Source organism: Tiliqua scincoides, chromosome 2 (genome assembly GCF_035046505.1).
Source record: "Tiliqua scincoides isolate rTilSci1 chromosome 2, rTilSci1.hap2, whole genome shotgun sequence".
Lineage (NCBI taxonomy): Eukaryota > Metazoa > Chordata > Lepidosauria > Squamata > Scincidae > Tiliqua > Tiliqua scincoides.
Genome location: NC_089822.1, coordinates 197,734,119 through 197,753,389, shown reverse-complemented (window position 1 = coordinate 197,753,389; position 19,271 = coordinate 197,734,119). Strand labels below are relative to the sequence as shown.

The following is a 19,271-nucleotide window of genomic DNA, read 5'->3' as shown; positions in this document are numbered from 1 at the left end:
GGACACCCCTGATTTAGATAGATCTAGATGAATAGAAGTAAAGCCATTTTTCAACGATACAGAGAATAGCCCCCCCCGCTAACTCTTCTAGTTGTTTCTAACTAACAAAACTAAAAAGGAGAAAACTATTATTATTGTCACTGACACCAGCAGATACAAATCAAGAGATACAGAGGGAAAAGACCCTTTGAGTAGCAAGGTGACATTTTAGAGTCACTTCCTGAATGACAATCGCACTTCAAATTATTCTTGATCCATGTCCCTCAAGGTTCAACAGCACAGCAGGGCTGTACTGGCTCCAGTGAAGGAAACAACATAAGAGAAGAAAACATACAAAGATACCTCACAAAAGAACAGTTAGATGCCGGATTTGAACATCTTAAAAACAGTTACAATTTAACTGTCTCGTTGAGAAAGGAGGAAGCAGAACTAGCAGTAAGTGTTTGGTGCAAGAAGGAAAGGATACAGAATAAATTACATTACATCTATAGCTCATAATATTTATAGCTTGGTTCCAAAATATTTTTTACTCTTTATTTTTAAAATGTATAATTATATGTTAAACTGTATAATCAAATTATTTAGAGTGGTGGCTGAGAGCCCAATCCTATGCATGTAAGAAGCAAATCCCATTATAATCAATGGGGCTTACTCCTAGGTAAGTGTGGATAGGATTGCAGCATAAAAGACTATGAATGAAGAAGTTCTTCACTTTCAATTTCCACTTTGCCATGAATTGCTGGGTGCCTTAAGCAAGTCACTCACTCATTCTTACAGCAGAGTCCTAAGGACACACTAGTGATCAGTTCCGTCACTGTTGCAAAAGTGCTGTCAGGCGCTTTATGACAGTGTAGGAGTTAGGGGTGCCAATGGGAATGCCTGTATTGACCCCCATCTGAGGGGGCTCTTCATCAAGTTCCACCTCTGTCTCAAGTTGGAGGGACAGTGACTCGGGGCAAGCCTTCTCGGCAGTGGCACCACAATTATGGAATTCTCTTCCAGAAGAATTAAGAACTACTTCCTCCCTCTTGGCTTCTCAGTGAGGGCTCAAACACACCTTTTCGTCTGCCATTTGGTTGATGGATCGGTGTTTGCCATCTGCATCCCTGTAACAGTGCAGTGGCTTGACCGCTTCCTTCTGGACCAAATTGTTACCCCCTCGTAATGACTCTTCAGTGTGTTTCTTTTGGGGCTTTCTTTTTTGTATTGTTTTAATTGATTTTAGTTATCTCACATTGTTGTTAAACATTGTACATTTTATTATTGAGCATTTGTTTTGGGATAGGAAAGGCAGGATATAACTTTTTCAAATAAATAAATAAAACAGTCACCTTGGGACTCTGAACCAATTCATGTCCTTATTTACCATTTTCATGGCAGCTATATTGGATCTAAATTCATGCCATACATAGTCCTTTTACAAAGGTCATTTTTAAAGGGAATGAAGAATTGGTGACAGCCGGATTGCCAGAAATCTAATTAAAACTACTGGATACCCTTTCATTGTGTCTTGAAATTAATCTTTTAATTAAGAATTATCATGATCTCATCAGACATATGATGCAGCTACTTTAGTTCCTATATCCAATAGCAACCTCTTCCAAACAGGACAAAAGAAGTATCAAGTTATGTTACTGGGAATACTGGTAGTCTGCTTATTATGCCTCTAGTTTCAACTGCATGCTAATGTGATACATTGACTTCATTTTACAGCCCAATCCAACTAGGACAGTGGTATTCAAACTGGAGTGTTGCGACGCCCCAGCCTGTGGGTCCTGGCCTCTGCCCCCTTAAGAGGCAGGGGCAGCCAGGAGACAGGGGGAAGGCAGCGGTGTGATCTGCAGGATTGCACTGTTCAGGGGGGCTGCAGGTGCTTGGGTGCACTTGCCCAAGCCTCCTGCAGCCTCCCGGGGGTACTGGGAGCCCTGCACAACCTTTGGCAGGGCTCCCCAGGTCAGGAAAAGTGAAAGCGGAATGATCGTGCCCCACTCCGCAAAATCAGAAGCGGAGAACGATCGCTCCGCTTTCCCTTCTGATGGGGCTGCAGGGACTGGGGTGCACCCTCCAGTCCCTGCAGCAACCATCCCTGTGTGCAGGGAGCTCTGCGCGAGTGCCTGCAGGGCACCCCAGGTCAGGGAAAGGGAGAGTGGGGCGATCATGGTCCGCTTCCGCTTTTGCGGAGGCAGAGCAGATTGCTCCACTCTCCCTTTCCTTGACCTGGGGTGCCCTGTAGGAGCTTGTGCGGGGCTCCCCAAACACAGGGGCGGTTGCTGCAGGGACTGGTGAGTGCATCCCAGCCGTTCCCCTGCTCCCCCCCCCCCCGCAAAGACTTACTGTAGGTTTCAAACTCCCAGAGAGTTTGAAAACCGCAGAACTAGGGCCGTATGCTGCTGGAACAAGCCATCCTCACCTTGATCTCCCAACCTTGGCCCACTGCAGCCACTGCACTTTTCTTGATGGCCAGAACCTCTATAGGCTTCACCTATACCTGAACCTTTTCAGCCAGCCAATCCCATTCTCCTTTTATGGAATCTTATTGAAGTTTTCTTCGGAGCTTCTTACTTTAGGGTCAGAAGAAGTATCAGTACAATAACATATCAAAGAGAATGTAAAAGAGTACAGTGCAGTAGTTGAGAATACTAAACAGCAGTGATGGCGTCCTTAGCATCAGGAATGTGTTGCTGATGCTTAGCAAAAGCTGCTAAAAGGTTCACACTATCTTTTTGGAATTAGATATAAGAGACATGAAGCTGCCATCATTCCATATCTCTTGGCCTTCTTTTCTGTAGGTTATTACTTTGTGCATCTTTCTTTCCCACCTGCACCCAGTAAATCATGTGCGGCGGTGCAGAAACATGCACAGGGTGATGATATCATACCACGTAGAATACACTATGAAGAAAAGAAAGCAAAGAATCACACAGTCACAACAGCTTCATGTCTTTTATCAGAAATAATTAGAAATTTCATTTCTTTTTGTCACTGCTCTCACGTTAATGTACTTAATTAACTACAAGTGTAACTAACAGCCCAATCCTACTCTTTGCTGAAGCAATGTGGCATGCACTATATCCTTTTGGAGAGATTTGGGCCCTGGAGGCCTCATCAGGGTAAGGAGACATTTGTTCCTTTGCCTAGGGTCTCCAATTGTTCCTAGGGGTAAGACTTCACTGGCTTGCTGGGTCTACAGGGTCCTGCACCAGCAATTTCAAGAAATTGTGCAATGGCTGCTGTGCACCCAAGAGAGAGCTGTACATGTTTTTATGCTGTCTGAATAGCAGGCACCAGGCTCACCATTCAGGACTGAGCAACCATGACATATTTTGACAACCAAAACCAGCTCACTGAAACAGATCAAGGTTTTGTTGTACTGTTTGCACATCTTCTTTTCAAAAAGGCGAGGGAAAGAAACCAAAGAAATGTGGCAGTCTTTGGAGAATTCTGTTTTTGATATCCAGTACTGACAGAGCTACAAACTTCTTCAAGCCCATGAATTGGGGCAAGAAGGCCTTTTTTTTCCCCTTTAGTATGTAGCAGGCAGACAGGAATTCCCTGGCTTGGAAGCATGCTGTGGAAGAAGAGGAGCTGAACTTTCTGCCCCAGGCATGATTCTGATCAGAAACCTACTGCTATTTGCCCTGGGGAGAAAGCTCCCATTGGTGCCAATGGAAATTGTGTTTCCAGGGCAAATAGGAACCAGGGAAAGGGCCCAGGTAGAATTGGGACAAGGAGCAGAAGGTTAAAGCTCCTTCCTCCCATGCTATAGTTCTAATCCACAGGGGCCAGATCTGCCTGCTGTTTAGTAATAGACACACAAGCCCCACTCATGTGCTTAAAATTGGCATCTACTTTGACCCTTAAAGGCAAGCTTTGCCATGACTCTAAAAACTCTAATTCTCATCCTTGGCACAGAAAGCTCTTTCACTTCTTGGGTTTAGTATGTAATTGCCATAAGAATTAATGAAAGGTTTGTACATACATCAAGGGAAGAATGAAACTCAGAAAACCTAGCAACAATAGGGATCTGTGTTTCTGACATTCATTATACAGCACACAATGAGGTTCATAATAGATGTATGTGTTTTCAGTCTTGCCTTCCTGCATAAGTCCACCAGTGTCCTATAATCAGTTTCCTTCTTATAACATGCAAATTACTACTACAGACAAATCTCTTTCTTTGCAGACAGCCTGATCTCACATATTCTGACGTATGTATGTGAACTATGAATGTGCCAGTGGCTTGACTGAATGCAACAAGGGTCTGTTCATGAGTTGAGAAAGATTCTCATGTAGGCTACACTTGCTGCTGTACTGCTGTGATCTCAAAAAAAGGCAAATACGTAATAAATAATAAATATCGTAATAAATATCCTATCGTAATAAATAGGACAACACACATTTACACTCAAGGGAAAAGGTAGGGAGACAACCTGCAGTGGCGGACCTCCCACGCCCCAGGGCAAAGATCCACAATAGCACCCTCCGCAGGATACTGCCACCCCATGTTCAAATCCTCTCCCCCCCCACACACACACTCACCACAATGTTCCGGAGCCTCGCACATCTCCAGGACATGTTGGAGCAGCCTTCTGAGGCTTCTCCAACGTCTTAAACTGTGCTTCTGGCAAACCGGAAGCACAGTTTCCCCGTGCTGGGAGCCACAGAGAGGCTTCTGTGCAGTCCTATTGGCACATGAGGCTCCATGCCCAGGGCATTTGCCCCTTTTAGTTAATGGCAGGTCCACCACTGACAACCTGGACAGGTGAATGACATCTTGGAATGAATGAAATCCACCTCCATCCTGTAAAGAGTGGTCAGTGTGGATCAAAGTGTGACTAAACACCCCAGCTGGAAGTGCTAATCAGGTCATAAGCCAATTGGACGAATTTCTCCCAGTTGAGTCCCACTCTTAAGCATTCATTTGTTTTTACCCTACCCCATGGTTGGGGGAAAATAAAAAATAAAATATTTGTTTTTAATATTTGTACTAAATCATTTCACAGTCACTAAAACAAGTGGTTTTGTAACTACTTTTCAAAGGTAATCTACACGTGTTGTCTATAATAAATTTTATTTATAGCTCTAAGGGCGCAATCCTAACATGGAGTGCTGTAAGGCAGGTTTGCACCTCTTCGGGAGGAAGCCAGGCCGGCGCTCCCAGAAGCACTGGCCTGCAGAGGCTGACGGAAGCCACCGTGCTGGCCTCCTCCCATTGCCTTGCGTTGGCTCGGATGAGCCAATGCAAGGATGAAAGGTAGGCGTGGGGGAGGTGAGGAGGAGGAGGGAGGGAGGCGTTCCTGGGCAAGGGGAGGGCGGGCAGGGAAAGGGAGGTGGGGCTGGGATCTGTCAGTTATGCAGGATCCTAACCCCCATTCCAGGGGTGAATGGAGCTTCAAGCTGCTCCACTCTCCTCTGACTTGTGACACCTCCAGAGGTGATGCAAGTCCGAGGATACCCATTGAGGCCAGCAGTCCTTACGCAGAGGTAAGGGAAAAAATTTCCCCTTGCCTCTGGTTAAGGCGCTTATGGTCCCTATCCTGTGCTGGATACAACGCAAGCTTCCTGGCTTGTCTGTTCCAGCGCAGGATAGGATTGTGCTGTCAGATTCTACAGACCTTGGCTGTGAACTGGGGTCCTGCAAAAAATGTTTCCAATTGGGCACAGCAGCTCCTAAGGCTGGCCCTGGTGCCAATATGTTCAAGCTCATCTTCATGGCCATAACATGTAGAAATTTGCTTTAAAATAAAATAAAATAAATTGTCCACTATACTATTCAATCCATTACTCATTTTTTCTTTAGGCAAGGCAACTGTCATATTCCATCTGTTGTTAAGTTCAAGTAATACTACAGCTCCTGTATGGTTCTCCAGTACGGCTAAGCTCAATTAACCATTCGTTCGAGCATCTTCAGGCTAAATTTTTTAGGAGTATACTGGGTCTCCCCATATGTGCCCCTTATGCAGCTACTTGTTTAGAACTTGGGCGACTGTTGTTGGAGACTAGGCTGTGGCAGCTAATATTTAAATACTGGCTGTATGTCCTTTTTCACACTAACCAGGATAGTCTGCTATACCTCATGATTTCTGAACATGATGCCCCACGTGGCTCACTAGAGTCTGGAAGAAAATAGAATCTATGGTCTTCTTTTCAACCACCTGGCCATGCCTTTGGAGATGGCACTTCTTTTAAAAGTTAAACAGAAGCTTTCGGATATCGAATCTCAAACCTCCTTAGTCAGGCTGCACGGACTTGTTCCCCCTTAAACCTTCACATTCCATTAGCCCACAATCAGATGGCTCCTTATTTGACTCTTTTGATTAATCCTAAGGAACGTAGTGTAATTATGCAAGTTAGATTTAACGTTGTTCCATCGGCAGTAATCTTGGGAAGGTATCATAAGGTCCCTTTTCTTGACCAGCATTGCCCTTGTTCTCTGTTGCATGTCGAGATCCTTTCTCATATACTCTTCTCCTGCCCAATTCATATTGATAAGTGCTCTGTCTATCTAGAATCTAACCTAGCAAAGAAGACTGGGCTCTCTGAGCAGCTGAAGCTTGTATATCTATTAAATGAAGGCCCAGTAGATGCGTTGTCAGACACTGCTAACTTCCTTTTGTCAGTTGTAGAAAAGTATGGAAACAGACCGGTGTGATATGGTTCATTTGTATGGTTTATTTGTATTTTAATTTTAAAATACATGTGACTTTTTTCATTATAAATTCTATTTCTTGTGGAACTCTCTCCCTGATGATTTAAGAACTATACCCTCATTAGCATCATTCCTGCAGGGACTAAAGACCTTTTTATTTAGAACAGACTTTAATTAGGGATGGCTGGGTTGGAGGTTAGGCCAATTCTATGCTTGGGATCATTAGGAAGGGTATTGAGAACAAAACGGTTAGTATTATAATGCCGTTGTACAAATCAATGGTAAGGCCACACCTGGAGTATTGTGTCCAGTTCTGGTCGCCGCATCTCAAAAAAGACATAGTGGAAATGGAAAAGGTGCAAAAGAGAGCGACTAAGATGATTACGGGGCTGGGGCACCTTCCTTATGAGGAAAGGCTACGGCGTTTGGGCCTCTTCAGCCTAGAAAAGAGACGCTTGAGGGGGGACATGATTGAGACATACAAAATTATGCAGGGGATGGACAGAGTGGATAGGGAGATGCTCTTTACACTCTCACATAATACCAGAACCAGGGGACATCCACTAAAATTGAGTGTTGGGCGGGTTAGGACGGACAAAAGAAAATATTTCTTTACTCAGCGCGTGGTCGGTCTGTGGAACTCCTTGCCACAGGATGTGGTGCTGGCGTCTAGCCTAGACGCCTTTAAAAGGGGATTGGACGAGTTTCTGGAGGAAAAATCCATTATGGGGTACAAGCCATGATGTGTATGCGCAGCCTCCTGATTTTAGGAATGGGTTAAGTCAGAATGCCAGATGTAGGGGAGAGCACCAGGATGAGGTCTCTTGTTATCTGGTGTGCTCCCTGGGGCATTTGGTGGGCCGCTGTGAGATACAGGAAGCTGGACTAGATGGGCCTATGGCCTGATCCAGTGGGGCTGTTCTTATGTTCTTATGTTCTTATGTTCATTTGGGGACTTTGCTTTTGTTGCTGTTCGAGGGCACAGGCCTATGCATGTCTACTCTGAGGTAAGTCCCACTGTATTCAATGGAACTTACTCTCAGGAAAGTGTTATAGGATTTCAGCCTTAGAGCCCAATCCTATGGGCTGTGAGCGATGACGCTGTGGCTGTAATGATGGTGCTGTGTGTCGTAAAAGTGCTTTAAAGAATTTTTTGGCACCCAGTGAGTACCTGGCACTGTCAAGAAATCTAGTGCCATCTTACAAGGTGCCGAATCTTGTTCAACAGCCATCGTGAAGTTAAGGTTTGTGCCAGGTGGTGGGGGAGCAGGAGGAAGCTGGCAGAAGGGTAGTCCAGAGGTGGGATGGGGATGTTTCTGAGCAGGAGGGGGGGTGGAATGGGAGTAGCTAGGGCCTGGGAGGCGCAGGTTCGAGTAGCCTCATTGAGCAGGCTGGGGGGGCTACACAGGACAAAGGAACAAATGTACCATTATTCCAAGAAGATCTCCTGCCTGCTCAACTGCAGTGCTATCATAACATGGGGCTGGCAGCCCTGCTGCACCAGCACTGCATAGGAGTGGGCTGCCTGCTACTGTTTTTGTTGTTTTTTTTGCAGGTTTTATTTTTAACATCTTCATGCTGCTGCTGTTTTGAAGTTCTTTTAAATCTTTTGCTCTGTGTGGGACTTTTAGAGTTGTATACGTTTTTATCTATTACTGAATTTTAATAATGTTGTTAGCTACCTTGAGTGCCCTTTGGAGAAAGGCAGGATAGAAATGTTTCCAATAAATAAAAGTATCAAAGCAAAACTACATGTGACTTAAAAAAAAAAACCCGATGCAGCCACTGAGGCTGCAGTATAAAGTGGAAGACTAATGCAAGGTGAGAGGGTTTCCTTCACTCTTTCTCCTCAAGCCGCTTTGCGCTGAAAATTGCCGTTTTGGGGATGCCTTTACCTTTGTTGAAGAAATGATATAGATACACTTGCCACCTCAATGGTTACATGGTAGTTGTTTTTAAATAGCCTCACAGACACAAAATAGCATGGAACTTTGTGTAAGATGCCCTTCTGCTATCAGAGATTATCATCTCCATGATAAAGGCATCATGCAAATGCCAGCGGTCTTGCACTCAGATCACCTGATCAAAGGCTAGACAGCTGATTCATTCACCAAGGCTACCATCTGGTGCTGTTAAAATCTGGAAGTTTTGTTACTTGTTTCTGTAGAAGTGGGACTGTACTCTTCAGTTGTCTTCATAATCAGGATTCACATAAGATGTACTGGCAAAATTTGATCTCTACTCAGCACAGACATAATATTTGTAAATTTTCACAGATGTGCTCATTCCTGGTCCAACAGCGCAATTATTTGCATGCCTACTCAGAAGCAAGTCCCACTGAGTTCAGTTTATTCCCAAAAGATAGGTATAGGATTGCAGCCCTAAATGGATTATTCTACCTTGGTTTTATCATTTTGCTGTTTTCATAGTCTTATTAGCATAAATAAATGTAGCAATGCTGTCAATGTTAAGCCTGCAGTCTTATGTACATTTACTTTGGAGCAAGCCCCTTTGAACACATTGGGACTTACCCTCCATGATCCTGTCATCCCCATCCCCCCTACCTTTGCTGTGAGCAGGGCTTTTGGTGTGCTACACACCTGGTGAGAACAATAGCAGGACTCAAAGGAAATGGATGAAAACAGGTGCAACTGCCTTTCTTTCACTTCAGCTGAAAATGTAGAGGACAATGTTCATAATCTGGGGGAAAAACAGGCTATTGGGTTGCCAACTCTGACTGAAGCCATTCCTGGAGATTCCCTCTCCTACAACATAATGAAATCCTATGTTTTTCCTTAAAATAAAGTTGCTTGTGGAATAAAATCATTTCTTTTAAAACACAATGAGATCTTTTAAACCTTTCTACATTAGAAACTGCATCATTTACATACCTCCATTTAAAAATTTAATTTCTTTTTAAAGACCAAGAAGTGCCAGGCTTGGGGGGGGGGGGAGAGCTGCTGTTGCATAGGTTTTTAGTTCCTGGGTGGTAACTATATTTTAAAAATCTGACTTTAAAACTAGGACAAGATTTTAAAAATGATTTAGGGGCATTATTATGAGAAGATCCTGGGTCTTAGGGACGTAAGGGGTGTAGCTTTTATGCATTTTGGGACTGAGCAAAACTGGGAATTAACACATTTTTCCATTCTCTTAGCTTATCAAAAACTGAAATCTGTACTCTTTCATCTTTGTTGGTGCTTATAAGCCCCTTAACTTCACCCCAGCCAGTTATCCAGTCCTCAACTATCTACTTTCACAGTAATGTCTCTATCTCCTTGTGCTGCTTGCCTACTCAGCATCTTTAAAGCTGGGGAAGAAGTGCAAGTGTAGAAGCCATAGTTAGGTCAGTGCTCCTTTCTCCTCTAGTGAGGACAGGAGAGTCAAGACAGAGACTCAGGAGTGAGAGGTAGGCACTGGAGAACTCGAAAATTTCCCTGATTTCTCTCATTGGTTCTCCAGATTCCATGAGACCACTGGAGAATCCTTGAAGGATTGATAACAATTGATGGTTACCAAAATCCTAGCAGTTTACCCCTAAACACTTGCATTGGCCTATCTATCTGCAATACTTTCAAACTCTTTTCCAATAATGTTCATAAAATTAACAGAAGATCAAAATGGATTCAAATACAGTATGAAAACAGCAGAAAGTACGAGTATATCGCAGAAAACAGTGCAATTTAAAAGTGACTTAAAACTTCTTAGAAAACACAAATGTTTTTCAGTGAAAGTTACACAGAGAAGTGGCCAACAGGAGCTGTTTTTGCAGAAGCTGCAAATATTAGCTAGCTCCTATTTATTTTACTGTGGTAGTTAGTAAAACCACACCATATTGGTCCCTTAATTTTCTGAGGATATCTTAATCCCTAAACAACAGAACCATGTTAAGAGGTAGAAAGATTTTATCTGTGTGAGGTTCAAAAAACAAATTCATTCTGTTAGTGCTCAAATAATGGTTCTCTGTAACACATGTGTGAAGCAGCTGTTGTCCTGTGCGGTCGTGTGAAACTTGAGTTTAATTTCCTTTTCTTCAAAACTACAGGAGATAAGGGGCCCTGATAAAACTCTCAGCTTGTACTCCATAATTAAAAGATTGTCCCTTAACTAGGGATACCAAAACACTAAAGTTCAACATTCTCACATAAACCGCTCAACTTTCTTACCATTAAAGACATACAATGTAAGCAAAGAACATGGCAGTTTTTACTTCTTGTGATTACGTGGAGTCAGTCCTCTTGTAAAGGAATCAACATTATCGGGCCTTTAGATGGATCTCTACAGTGCCACAGACAAAGATTGGATTTGAACATGGCAGAGCCCTTCAGAGACATAAAGCTCAGTAGGTAGCCTTCTGAAAGTCATTATAGCTGAGGCTACTTCACTGAACTGTTTTGATGTAAATGAGTCACAGCCCAATCCTATGCATGTCTACTCAGAAGTACCATTTGAGTCAATGGGGCTTATTCCCAGGAAAGTGTGGATAGGATTGGGCTGTCAGTCAAGAACATTGTACAAAGCAATTAATAATAACCACAAAGAAGTCTGAATCTTGGGTCTCAAGGTTCAATGAGCTAAGCCTGATTTTAGAGTCAAAGTATCACTCAATTTCTGCCTACCCTTTATTCTCTGATATAAAGTTTTGTAACAAATATAGGAGATAGCACACATACCCCAGGACGACACTCAAAATATGCCAGCCTCGATTTGGTCAAAACAAAGAACCGAACTTTAAAGTTGGAGGGAGAGGTTCTTCTCTTTTGTTGAGACTTTTTGATGAGCTCTTCTTCAAGAAGAACATAGTTATTCATTGTTCAGCAAGCAATGAGCCATATATGAGTCCATGAAAGAAAAAAAGTAGGAGACAGTTAATTTTCACCAAAAATGACTGAAAATGTAGCGTAGGTGCTTTATCTTTCCATCTGTCATTCAGGCACTGCTTCAGCTTCCTTTCTGATGTAAAAACCCATAACCACATCCTTTCACTGCCATACGAACAGTGTTCACTACTTTATGGTACGTGGTGAATGTTCACATGATGAAAAAAAATTAAGAAAAATTAAGAAAAAGACAGTTGAAAAAATCTTTAATACATATTGATATAAGGAATTCAAGCAGCTAATGATAATAAAATGCTGAAAGACAATTAATTGCTTGTTCCTAACTTAATAAAATTGACAATAAATAAATGTGGGATGCAAATCTGTGTCTAATGATTAACTACCCCCAAGAATGTAGATCATGTATCCATCTTCATTATTTAAATAAAAAGTATAAACAACTTGACTCTTATTTTGCATTTCAAGGACATTTTGCATTTCAAGGGTGCTTCTGATATGGCTATAAAGACAGAAATGGTATATTTTCTACAATTACTACACAGAGGCTGAAAAGCCCAACATGGAGGTTTCTCAAGTCTGCACTGGCAAAATAGCCGACGCAGACAGGAAAACCCCACTGCGGGGCCGCCTTACTAGCCGCTGTTCCTTTGGGCGCTGGGAAACATAGGATTGGGCTGACCATCTCACTGAGTTTAATGAGACTTGCTCCTAGGAAAATGTACAGGATTGCAGCCATAGTCCAGTTTTTTACATTGTGAGAAAGGAGTAGTACCCAGTGTACTAAAAGAGACAACAAAAAACATTTTTCCACCATGTTCCATGCCCTGTACACAATTATTTGTGGTGAAGCCTGACTTAACCCAGTTAGATTTCTAAGCAAGCATAGGATTGGGCTTGCACTTTTTAGAACACTTTTCAGAATATGGTAAAAAGTGGTCAACCTATTCATTTTTATCATTTTTTTTTTGTTTTCTGAGTCAGTCTTTCAAAGATTTCTCTTTTCATCATTTTTAATAACAGCTTTAGCTCAATGAGGTCATTCCCCACAAAAGTTCACTGGTGTGGTCTCCCCATCCTCCTCAACAACCCCAGTCTAATAAATAAAAGCAAAAGTGGCAATAAACTACTAATTCTCTGTTTATGTTTAACATCCAGCCTCATTACAAGATCTTGAGATGATTTCAGCAGTATCTCTACTGCTGCTTCTTGAATTTTTATTTTAATGAGCTAACACTGCTCCATGCCTTTTTCTCCTTCAGCAGAGAATAATACTTTTAACCATGTTGATGAAGAATCTCTTAAATTAAAGGAAGAGGTCTACCACTTACTGAGGCAACTTCATCTATGACAAGAGTGGCCAACCTGCAGCATGCCACGTGCCACTTTTTATGTAGAGAATCTTGAACATGCCACTCCATCTTAATGTCACTTTTAGCAATTAGCACAATAGCTAAATAGAGCTCTCAAGTTCAAGGGCAGTACATCTCTGAATGCCAGATTGCCCTTCTGCACAGCCCAGCCCACCTCTGCCTGATCATCTTCTTGTCTTCAAAGATTATCTTAGCCAGGATCTCTTTGTGGATGATTTTCCCCGAAGATGGACCTGGCCACCTGGGCTTTGCTGATCTGATTGGTCATCTCTGTGCTGCCCCGCTTGGCCCCCCCACCTTCTACAGCCCACCCTAGGCCTTCTTGATTAAGCAAGTCACTCACCAGTTAATGGAATGCAGCTCTCTAGTATCTGCCCTATTAACTTTCTCTCCTGTCCATCATTCCTTGCCCACTGCAGCATTAGAAACTTGTGGGCAGGCTGTGTAAGGAGTAGCAAAGAAAGAAAGCAAACAGTAAACTGCTGTGATGCTTTCTTTGTTATTATTTAAATATTTTTCAAAAATGCATTGGCAACTTTGCGCATGCCACTCAGACAGTGTCTGTGAACACTGCATGCCACAGGTTGGCCACCCCTGTTCTATGACGTGATGCTCTCTAACCACTAAGGTCCAATCCTATCCAATTTTCCAGTATGGGAACATTTGCTCCCTTACTTAGGGGTTGCATTGTGGTTGTACCGGTGCTGGAAAATTGGATAGGACTGGGCCCTAAGTACCCTACACAGTTGGCTTCCATTAACTCCACAATTAGCAAATTCAAAAATGAGACCAAATCCACACATAACACAGAATAAGGTAATCAACTGACATGGTAGAATTCCAGACTGTTTCAGTTCAGAATGCAAGTGGGGAGTCATGTTCTAGAATGTTTCCCTATGCAAAAGACTAATTGCATGTAGTAAATTAGCACATTGGAGGAAAGGCTTTGCACAAACTGATCTGAAGATTTAATACATGTAGGATATTTTTTGCATGGAGGAAGATTAAATTTTAATCAGGTTTGCTAATGTAAAGTCTACTACCACATTTTGCCTCTGCTTTAACAAGAAATCTGCTATTGATTAGTGCTAGAGATGAATCTCAATAACGGCTGTCATATATTTTTTTAAAGGGAGAGTAATCATTGCTTTTTCACTGCAGGATGCCTTGCTGCAACTTGAGATCCGTTCCTCACTTTACATCAGGCATGGTCTAATCCAGGGGTGTCAAACATAAGGCCCGGGGGTTGGATGCGGCCCGCAGAAGCTTTTTATCCGGCCCTCAGGCTCTCCGCTGCTGAGCAGCACTGAGGTGTTACTGCTAAAAGGGCAGCCCCCAAGAAAATTGGGTCTCCCATATCTTGAAATATGATAAAGATTTGCGTGTTTTCTCTTCTGTCATTTGAAGTTAATGAATTCCTAAGTGAGAAAAAGTACTAATTTTTGGTTATGAGTTGTTTAATGACATCACTTCCTGCCTAACAACATCACTTCCGAACCTCAGTAGGCATCATGAATGCCATTCGGCCCTCAGTATGAAATGAGTTTGACACCCCTTGTCTAACCTAATTAAATCTGCACAATACGTCATTCCACTTTAGGACTCTTTCGAACTGCAGGTTTTGGCTTTTCATCATAACTTGTTCCTGTTGCTGCTCAAGATCCCGCCAGCCAAAAGAAGAGTTTTGACAAACTTGAACGCTTGCTCCTTAGTTTGTGATTTTTTTAGCTGGTCTAATGCTACTGTTAGGACTTCTAATCAATCCATAGTTATTTTTGTATTCTTATGACCATTAATTTAAATGAGACTTAGGGTGAAATCCTAACCCCTTATGTCAGTGCTTTCCAGCACTGACGTAAGGGCAATGCAGCTCTGAGGTAAGGGAACAAACATTCCCTTACTTTGAGGAGGCCTCCGTGAGTGACACCCAACTGCAGGATGCAGCACACGTTCCATTGGCACTGCTATGCCAGTGCTAGAAAGAACTGACATAAGGGGTTAGGATTGCGCCCTTAGATGTGCTCTCTTAATGCAGAACATTGGTTGCTTGCTCAAGCAGCAGGTGATGTCCCTGAATGAGGAATTAATGACTTATGAATACTTATGACTTAATGGGAGTTTGTTCTAAGAGTGGGGGGGAGAAGGTGTCTGAGGCTTCTAAGGTGTCAAATATATCCTCCTCAGAGGAGGAGTTGAAATGAGAGGGAAAGTGATTCATCCCTCCTACCCAGTATGTGATCAACTGAAAAAGTTCATGCACTAGAAGAGCTAGAGAGGCAGAGTTTCTGGCAGTGCCAGACAAGGAGGAGTTGTCCATGTGAAAAAGATGAACACAGAATCTCTGAAGAGACAGTGCCAACCTATCTTGTAACAACCTCTGGACAGAAAGGAGTACATGGGTCCAAAGAATAAAGGGGAGCCACAGGATTGCTATGAGCAGGGCATGGAATCCCATACAGGTGCAAGGAGCAGCCCCATGCCCCCCCCCCCCAGCAAGGCACCCTGTGTGCATCAGCTTTATGCCAGGCCATGTTGCTGCCAACTCAGGACCAAGCCATGATCATCATGCATTACTACTTACTGGGCTTAGGCACCTCCCTTATGAGGCTCCTTTGGGGTTCTTCTAGAACAGTGTTTCTCAAGGTGTGTCCTCCACTGTACCATTTCACATGGTTCATCTATTTGAAGTACCACCAGAAGTGACTGGTGATGACATCATCACCATTTACCTCTGGGCTGGGAAGCCAGATACAATGCAACAAATTCCAGTAAAAGGCTCAGGGTAAATGGGAGGGCTTTTTGAAGCATGGAAAAGCATATTTTGGAGCTCCGCCTGCCGAGCTAAGCCTCCTATCACTGTTTGTTGTGTCACGTTCCTGGTCTCCTGCTGGGTGGCAGGTGTCCAGCGGTCCTGCAAATACTAGCAGACATCACCTCATGTACCACTGGTGGTACCCATACCACTGGTTGAGAAACACTGGTCTAGAAAAAAGGCACCTGAGGGGAGACATGATTAACCTGTACAAAATTATGCAGGGGTTGAATAGAGTTGATAGAGGGGTTTTCTTCTCTCTCTCACAAAACACCAGAACTAGTGGACAGCCACTAAAATTGAGTGCTGGGAGAATCAGAACAGAGAAAAGAAAACATTTCTTTACCCAGCATTTAATTAGTCTGTGGAACTCCTTGCCTCAGGATGTGGTGATGGTGTCTGGCCCAGATGCCTCCAAAAGGGGATTGAACAAATTTCTGGAGGATAAGTTCACCACAGGTTACAAGCCATGAGGGGTATGTGCAACTTCCTGGTTTTGAAATTACGCTATCTCAGAATGCCAGATGCAAGGCAAGGCACCAGGAAGCAGGCCTCTTGTTGTCTTGAGTATGCTCCCTGAGGCATCTGGTGGGCCACTGTGAGATATAGGAAGCTGGACTAGGAGGGCCTTTGGCCTCTTCTTATGATCTTATGAAACTGTGCTACTAGCTGGAGGCTAATACTATGTCCTATTCACAACAATTTTTTTTTAAGTATAGAATTGAACTGTTTGAGTGTAGGAATATCTCTCTGGAGATTGAGATAACCTGTTCTTGTTTTTATGAGTTCTGTGTTATCAATCTCCATCCAATGCTCAATTTGTATATTTCCGAATAAAGCAAGCATTACAAAGACACTAAACACCTTTAATTATTCTTCTGCGAATGAAAACAGAAGCTTGGAAATTCTGCTCCCCTGAAATGTCACTGCTTGGAAAAAAACAAAACAGTATGCATAATGCTACACTTACATGCACCTTATCTATATCAATACTTCACTCTGCTTGAAAACACTCCTTAAAATATATTTCCCTATTTTACAACTATGCCCACACAATGTGAACCACGATATTGTGGACTGATCAGCATCTGGAGCAGAGGGAAGAGTTGAACTCATGCAAAGCAGAGTACATAATTTCAAACGGATGGTAACTAGTACACAGCTATAATTGCCAGCATTGTTATAAGAAGCCTGAGTGAACCAGAGTGCCAGGCCACAGACCCCACCTCCACATCCTCTTGTACTTACATGCCTATCTAGTTTTTTTCTTGTGGTGTTCATTAAAGGGCTCATCTGCTAGACAAGTATTATAGTACTGTGTCTGTGTGTGGTGGGGGGGCAACTATTTTTCTGCTGGAATCTGGAGCTGAAATCTGCTGGAATTTCACTGGTCAGTTTCATCTTTGTTCTATAAAACAATGTGACAAATCCAAAAGAATGTGAAACCATCCTTCTCAAACCAAGATTGCTGCTGCTCTCTACTGCATAAGAATGGCATAACATCAAGACAAATATTACCTTATTGCATCTTTTCCTTATGAAAGAACTACCTACCTGATTTTCTTCTTCATGTGACAACAAAGTTGGCAGTAAGCTCACCTGAAGAAAAAGTGAAACATGTTGAGGCTTTTATTACTAGTTTGGTACATGTTTTATGCAACAAATACTAAATATTATCTTTCCCTTTGTAGAGATGTGAAGTATGGATAAATAGCACCTAACAGGGCTATTGTAAATCATTTTCCCTTTTGGACAGCCCAGTTCTATCTCCCATGCTGCTGCCAAGTGCAGAGGCTCCAAAATGGCTACCACTGTATCCAGCAGCACTGCTGTTTTCATCTCCTTCCCCTGAGGAAAGCTGTAAGCCCTGCAGTGTGTGTGACAGGTATTTTGCCAGCACAGATGAGAGAACCTCTGCATTGGGCTCTTCAGCGCAACATGGAGGATAGGATCCAACAGAGCAACGCTCAGCTGGTCCCGCCGCTCCCTCCCTCCCTGGGTTCTCCCTTTGCCCCAACCTCTCCCTGCCTTGGAACACCTCCCTCCTGCCCCAAAAGTTCTTGCTGCCACCCAGAGCTCTTCACTTGCTCTGGGTGTTGTCTGCCCAGCACTGGGCCAGAACCGGCACTCCCTCCTGTCTGGGTGTGCCCTACTGTATGTTTATGACACACTGTGCCAGCGCTGGAGGTCCTCAGGATTGGGTCCTCAGTTTCCTCTTCCCTCAGTTTGTAGAACAGGGGTGCATTATATATTTATTGCAAACCAGTCTCAACTTCAACCCTTAAGACCCGACAATTTTAGGATAACTCTGATCTAAGTCCAACCTCCAATAGCAACACAGTGAAAACAATATTAGACCACAGGTTCCCAAATTGTGGGTTGGGACTCCCTGATGGGTTGCAACCTGATTTTTGGGTGGTCACCAAATGTTGGAAAGATCAGATAACTAATTGCCTCAAGCCATGAGACTATATTCAGAAATCAGATACTGTAGCTGCTAATTACCCTGTAAAGAGCTCAGCTCCTGCAGTTTGCAAGCATGTGCAAATATAGGGAGATAGATGTCTGAGGGTTTTTCCCAGTTATTATTATTATAAATAATTATTACTTATTTTATAAAAGTCTGGTAAAACCTCGGTGGGTCCTCAAAAGAATGTTTCAAAAAGTAGGTCACAGTTCTAAAAGGTTTGGGAACCACTGTACTAGACAGTTTGTTTTAGGTCTGCCATTACAGGAAGTGGTGGCAGCGCCATTTTTTTAATTTAAAAAAGTCAGTTCTCTCCCCTTCTGTCTGAAAGCACATGAATTCCGCATCCGCATAAGGGGTGTGTGTAAATGTGTCGCGACCAGGGACGGGTGGTGGTGGGGAGGCAGGTGAGGCAGAGCCTCCCCACTGGAGTCCTTCGAAAAGGGCTGCCACCATGTGTGGCACCCAAGCACAGGTGCCTCACACGGCACTGCACATGGGTTTTGGGTGCCTCACACGGCTCCGTGCATGGGTTTTGGGTGCCTCACACGGCTCCGCGCATGGGTTTTGGGTGCCTCACACCTTTGTGCGTGGGTTGTGTGCCTGGGCGCCTCACACGCCGACAGTGCTTTTCAAACACTCCAGAGGAGAGGCACTGCCTCACCTGCCTCCACCCGAAGTCCCTGTGGGTTGGGTAAAGACCCAACCACTGCTGCGTAGCTCCTAGGAGCTAATGTCACTTTTAACACTGTAAGAGGGAAATCAGGAAGGCCGCCACGGAACGAACAGCAACTCAAAAGACCGCTCGCAGACAAAGGAGCTGTGAGTCTAGTACACACTCAGGGCAGAGACCTCCGCCTTCATGCGCATGCGTGCCACCTACGCCACTGCGGCTCCCCCTAAACGCTCTCAAGACCCCGCCCCAGGCAGACGCTGACGAGAGCGAGGGGGCGGTACCCTGGCACCGTTGATTGACGTTAAGAACAGCCAATCGGAAAGCAAAGTTCCTCCACTTTGCATTGGCTGCTCTCCTCTCCCCGTTTCTCCCGTTTTCCCTGCGCGGTGGAGCGTCGCGCGGACTTGTGAACCAATGGGGAGGCGGAGGAGGGCGCCGGAAGTGGGTGTGGATCGG

At 43.7% G+C, this 19,271-nt stretch overlaps 1 protein-coding gene across 1 annotated transcript in view; it reads right to left on the bottom strand.

The window, feature by feature from the left end:
• The window catches only part of ITK (IL2 inducible T cell kinase), a 40,964-nt gene extending 29,504 nt beyond the window's left edge, over positions 1-11,460 (bottom strand). The window contains exon 1 of the mRNA XM_066614036.1: positions 11,323-11,460. Coding sequence (XP_066470133.1) covers positions 11,323-11,460 — 138 coding nt within the window. The remainder of the gene's footprint in view (positions 1-11,322) is intronic.
• Between the last annotated feature and the right edge of the window lie 7,811 nt (positions 11,461-19,271).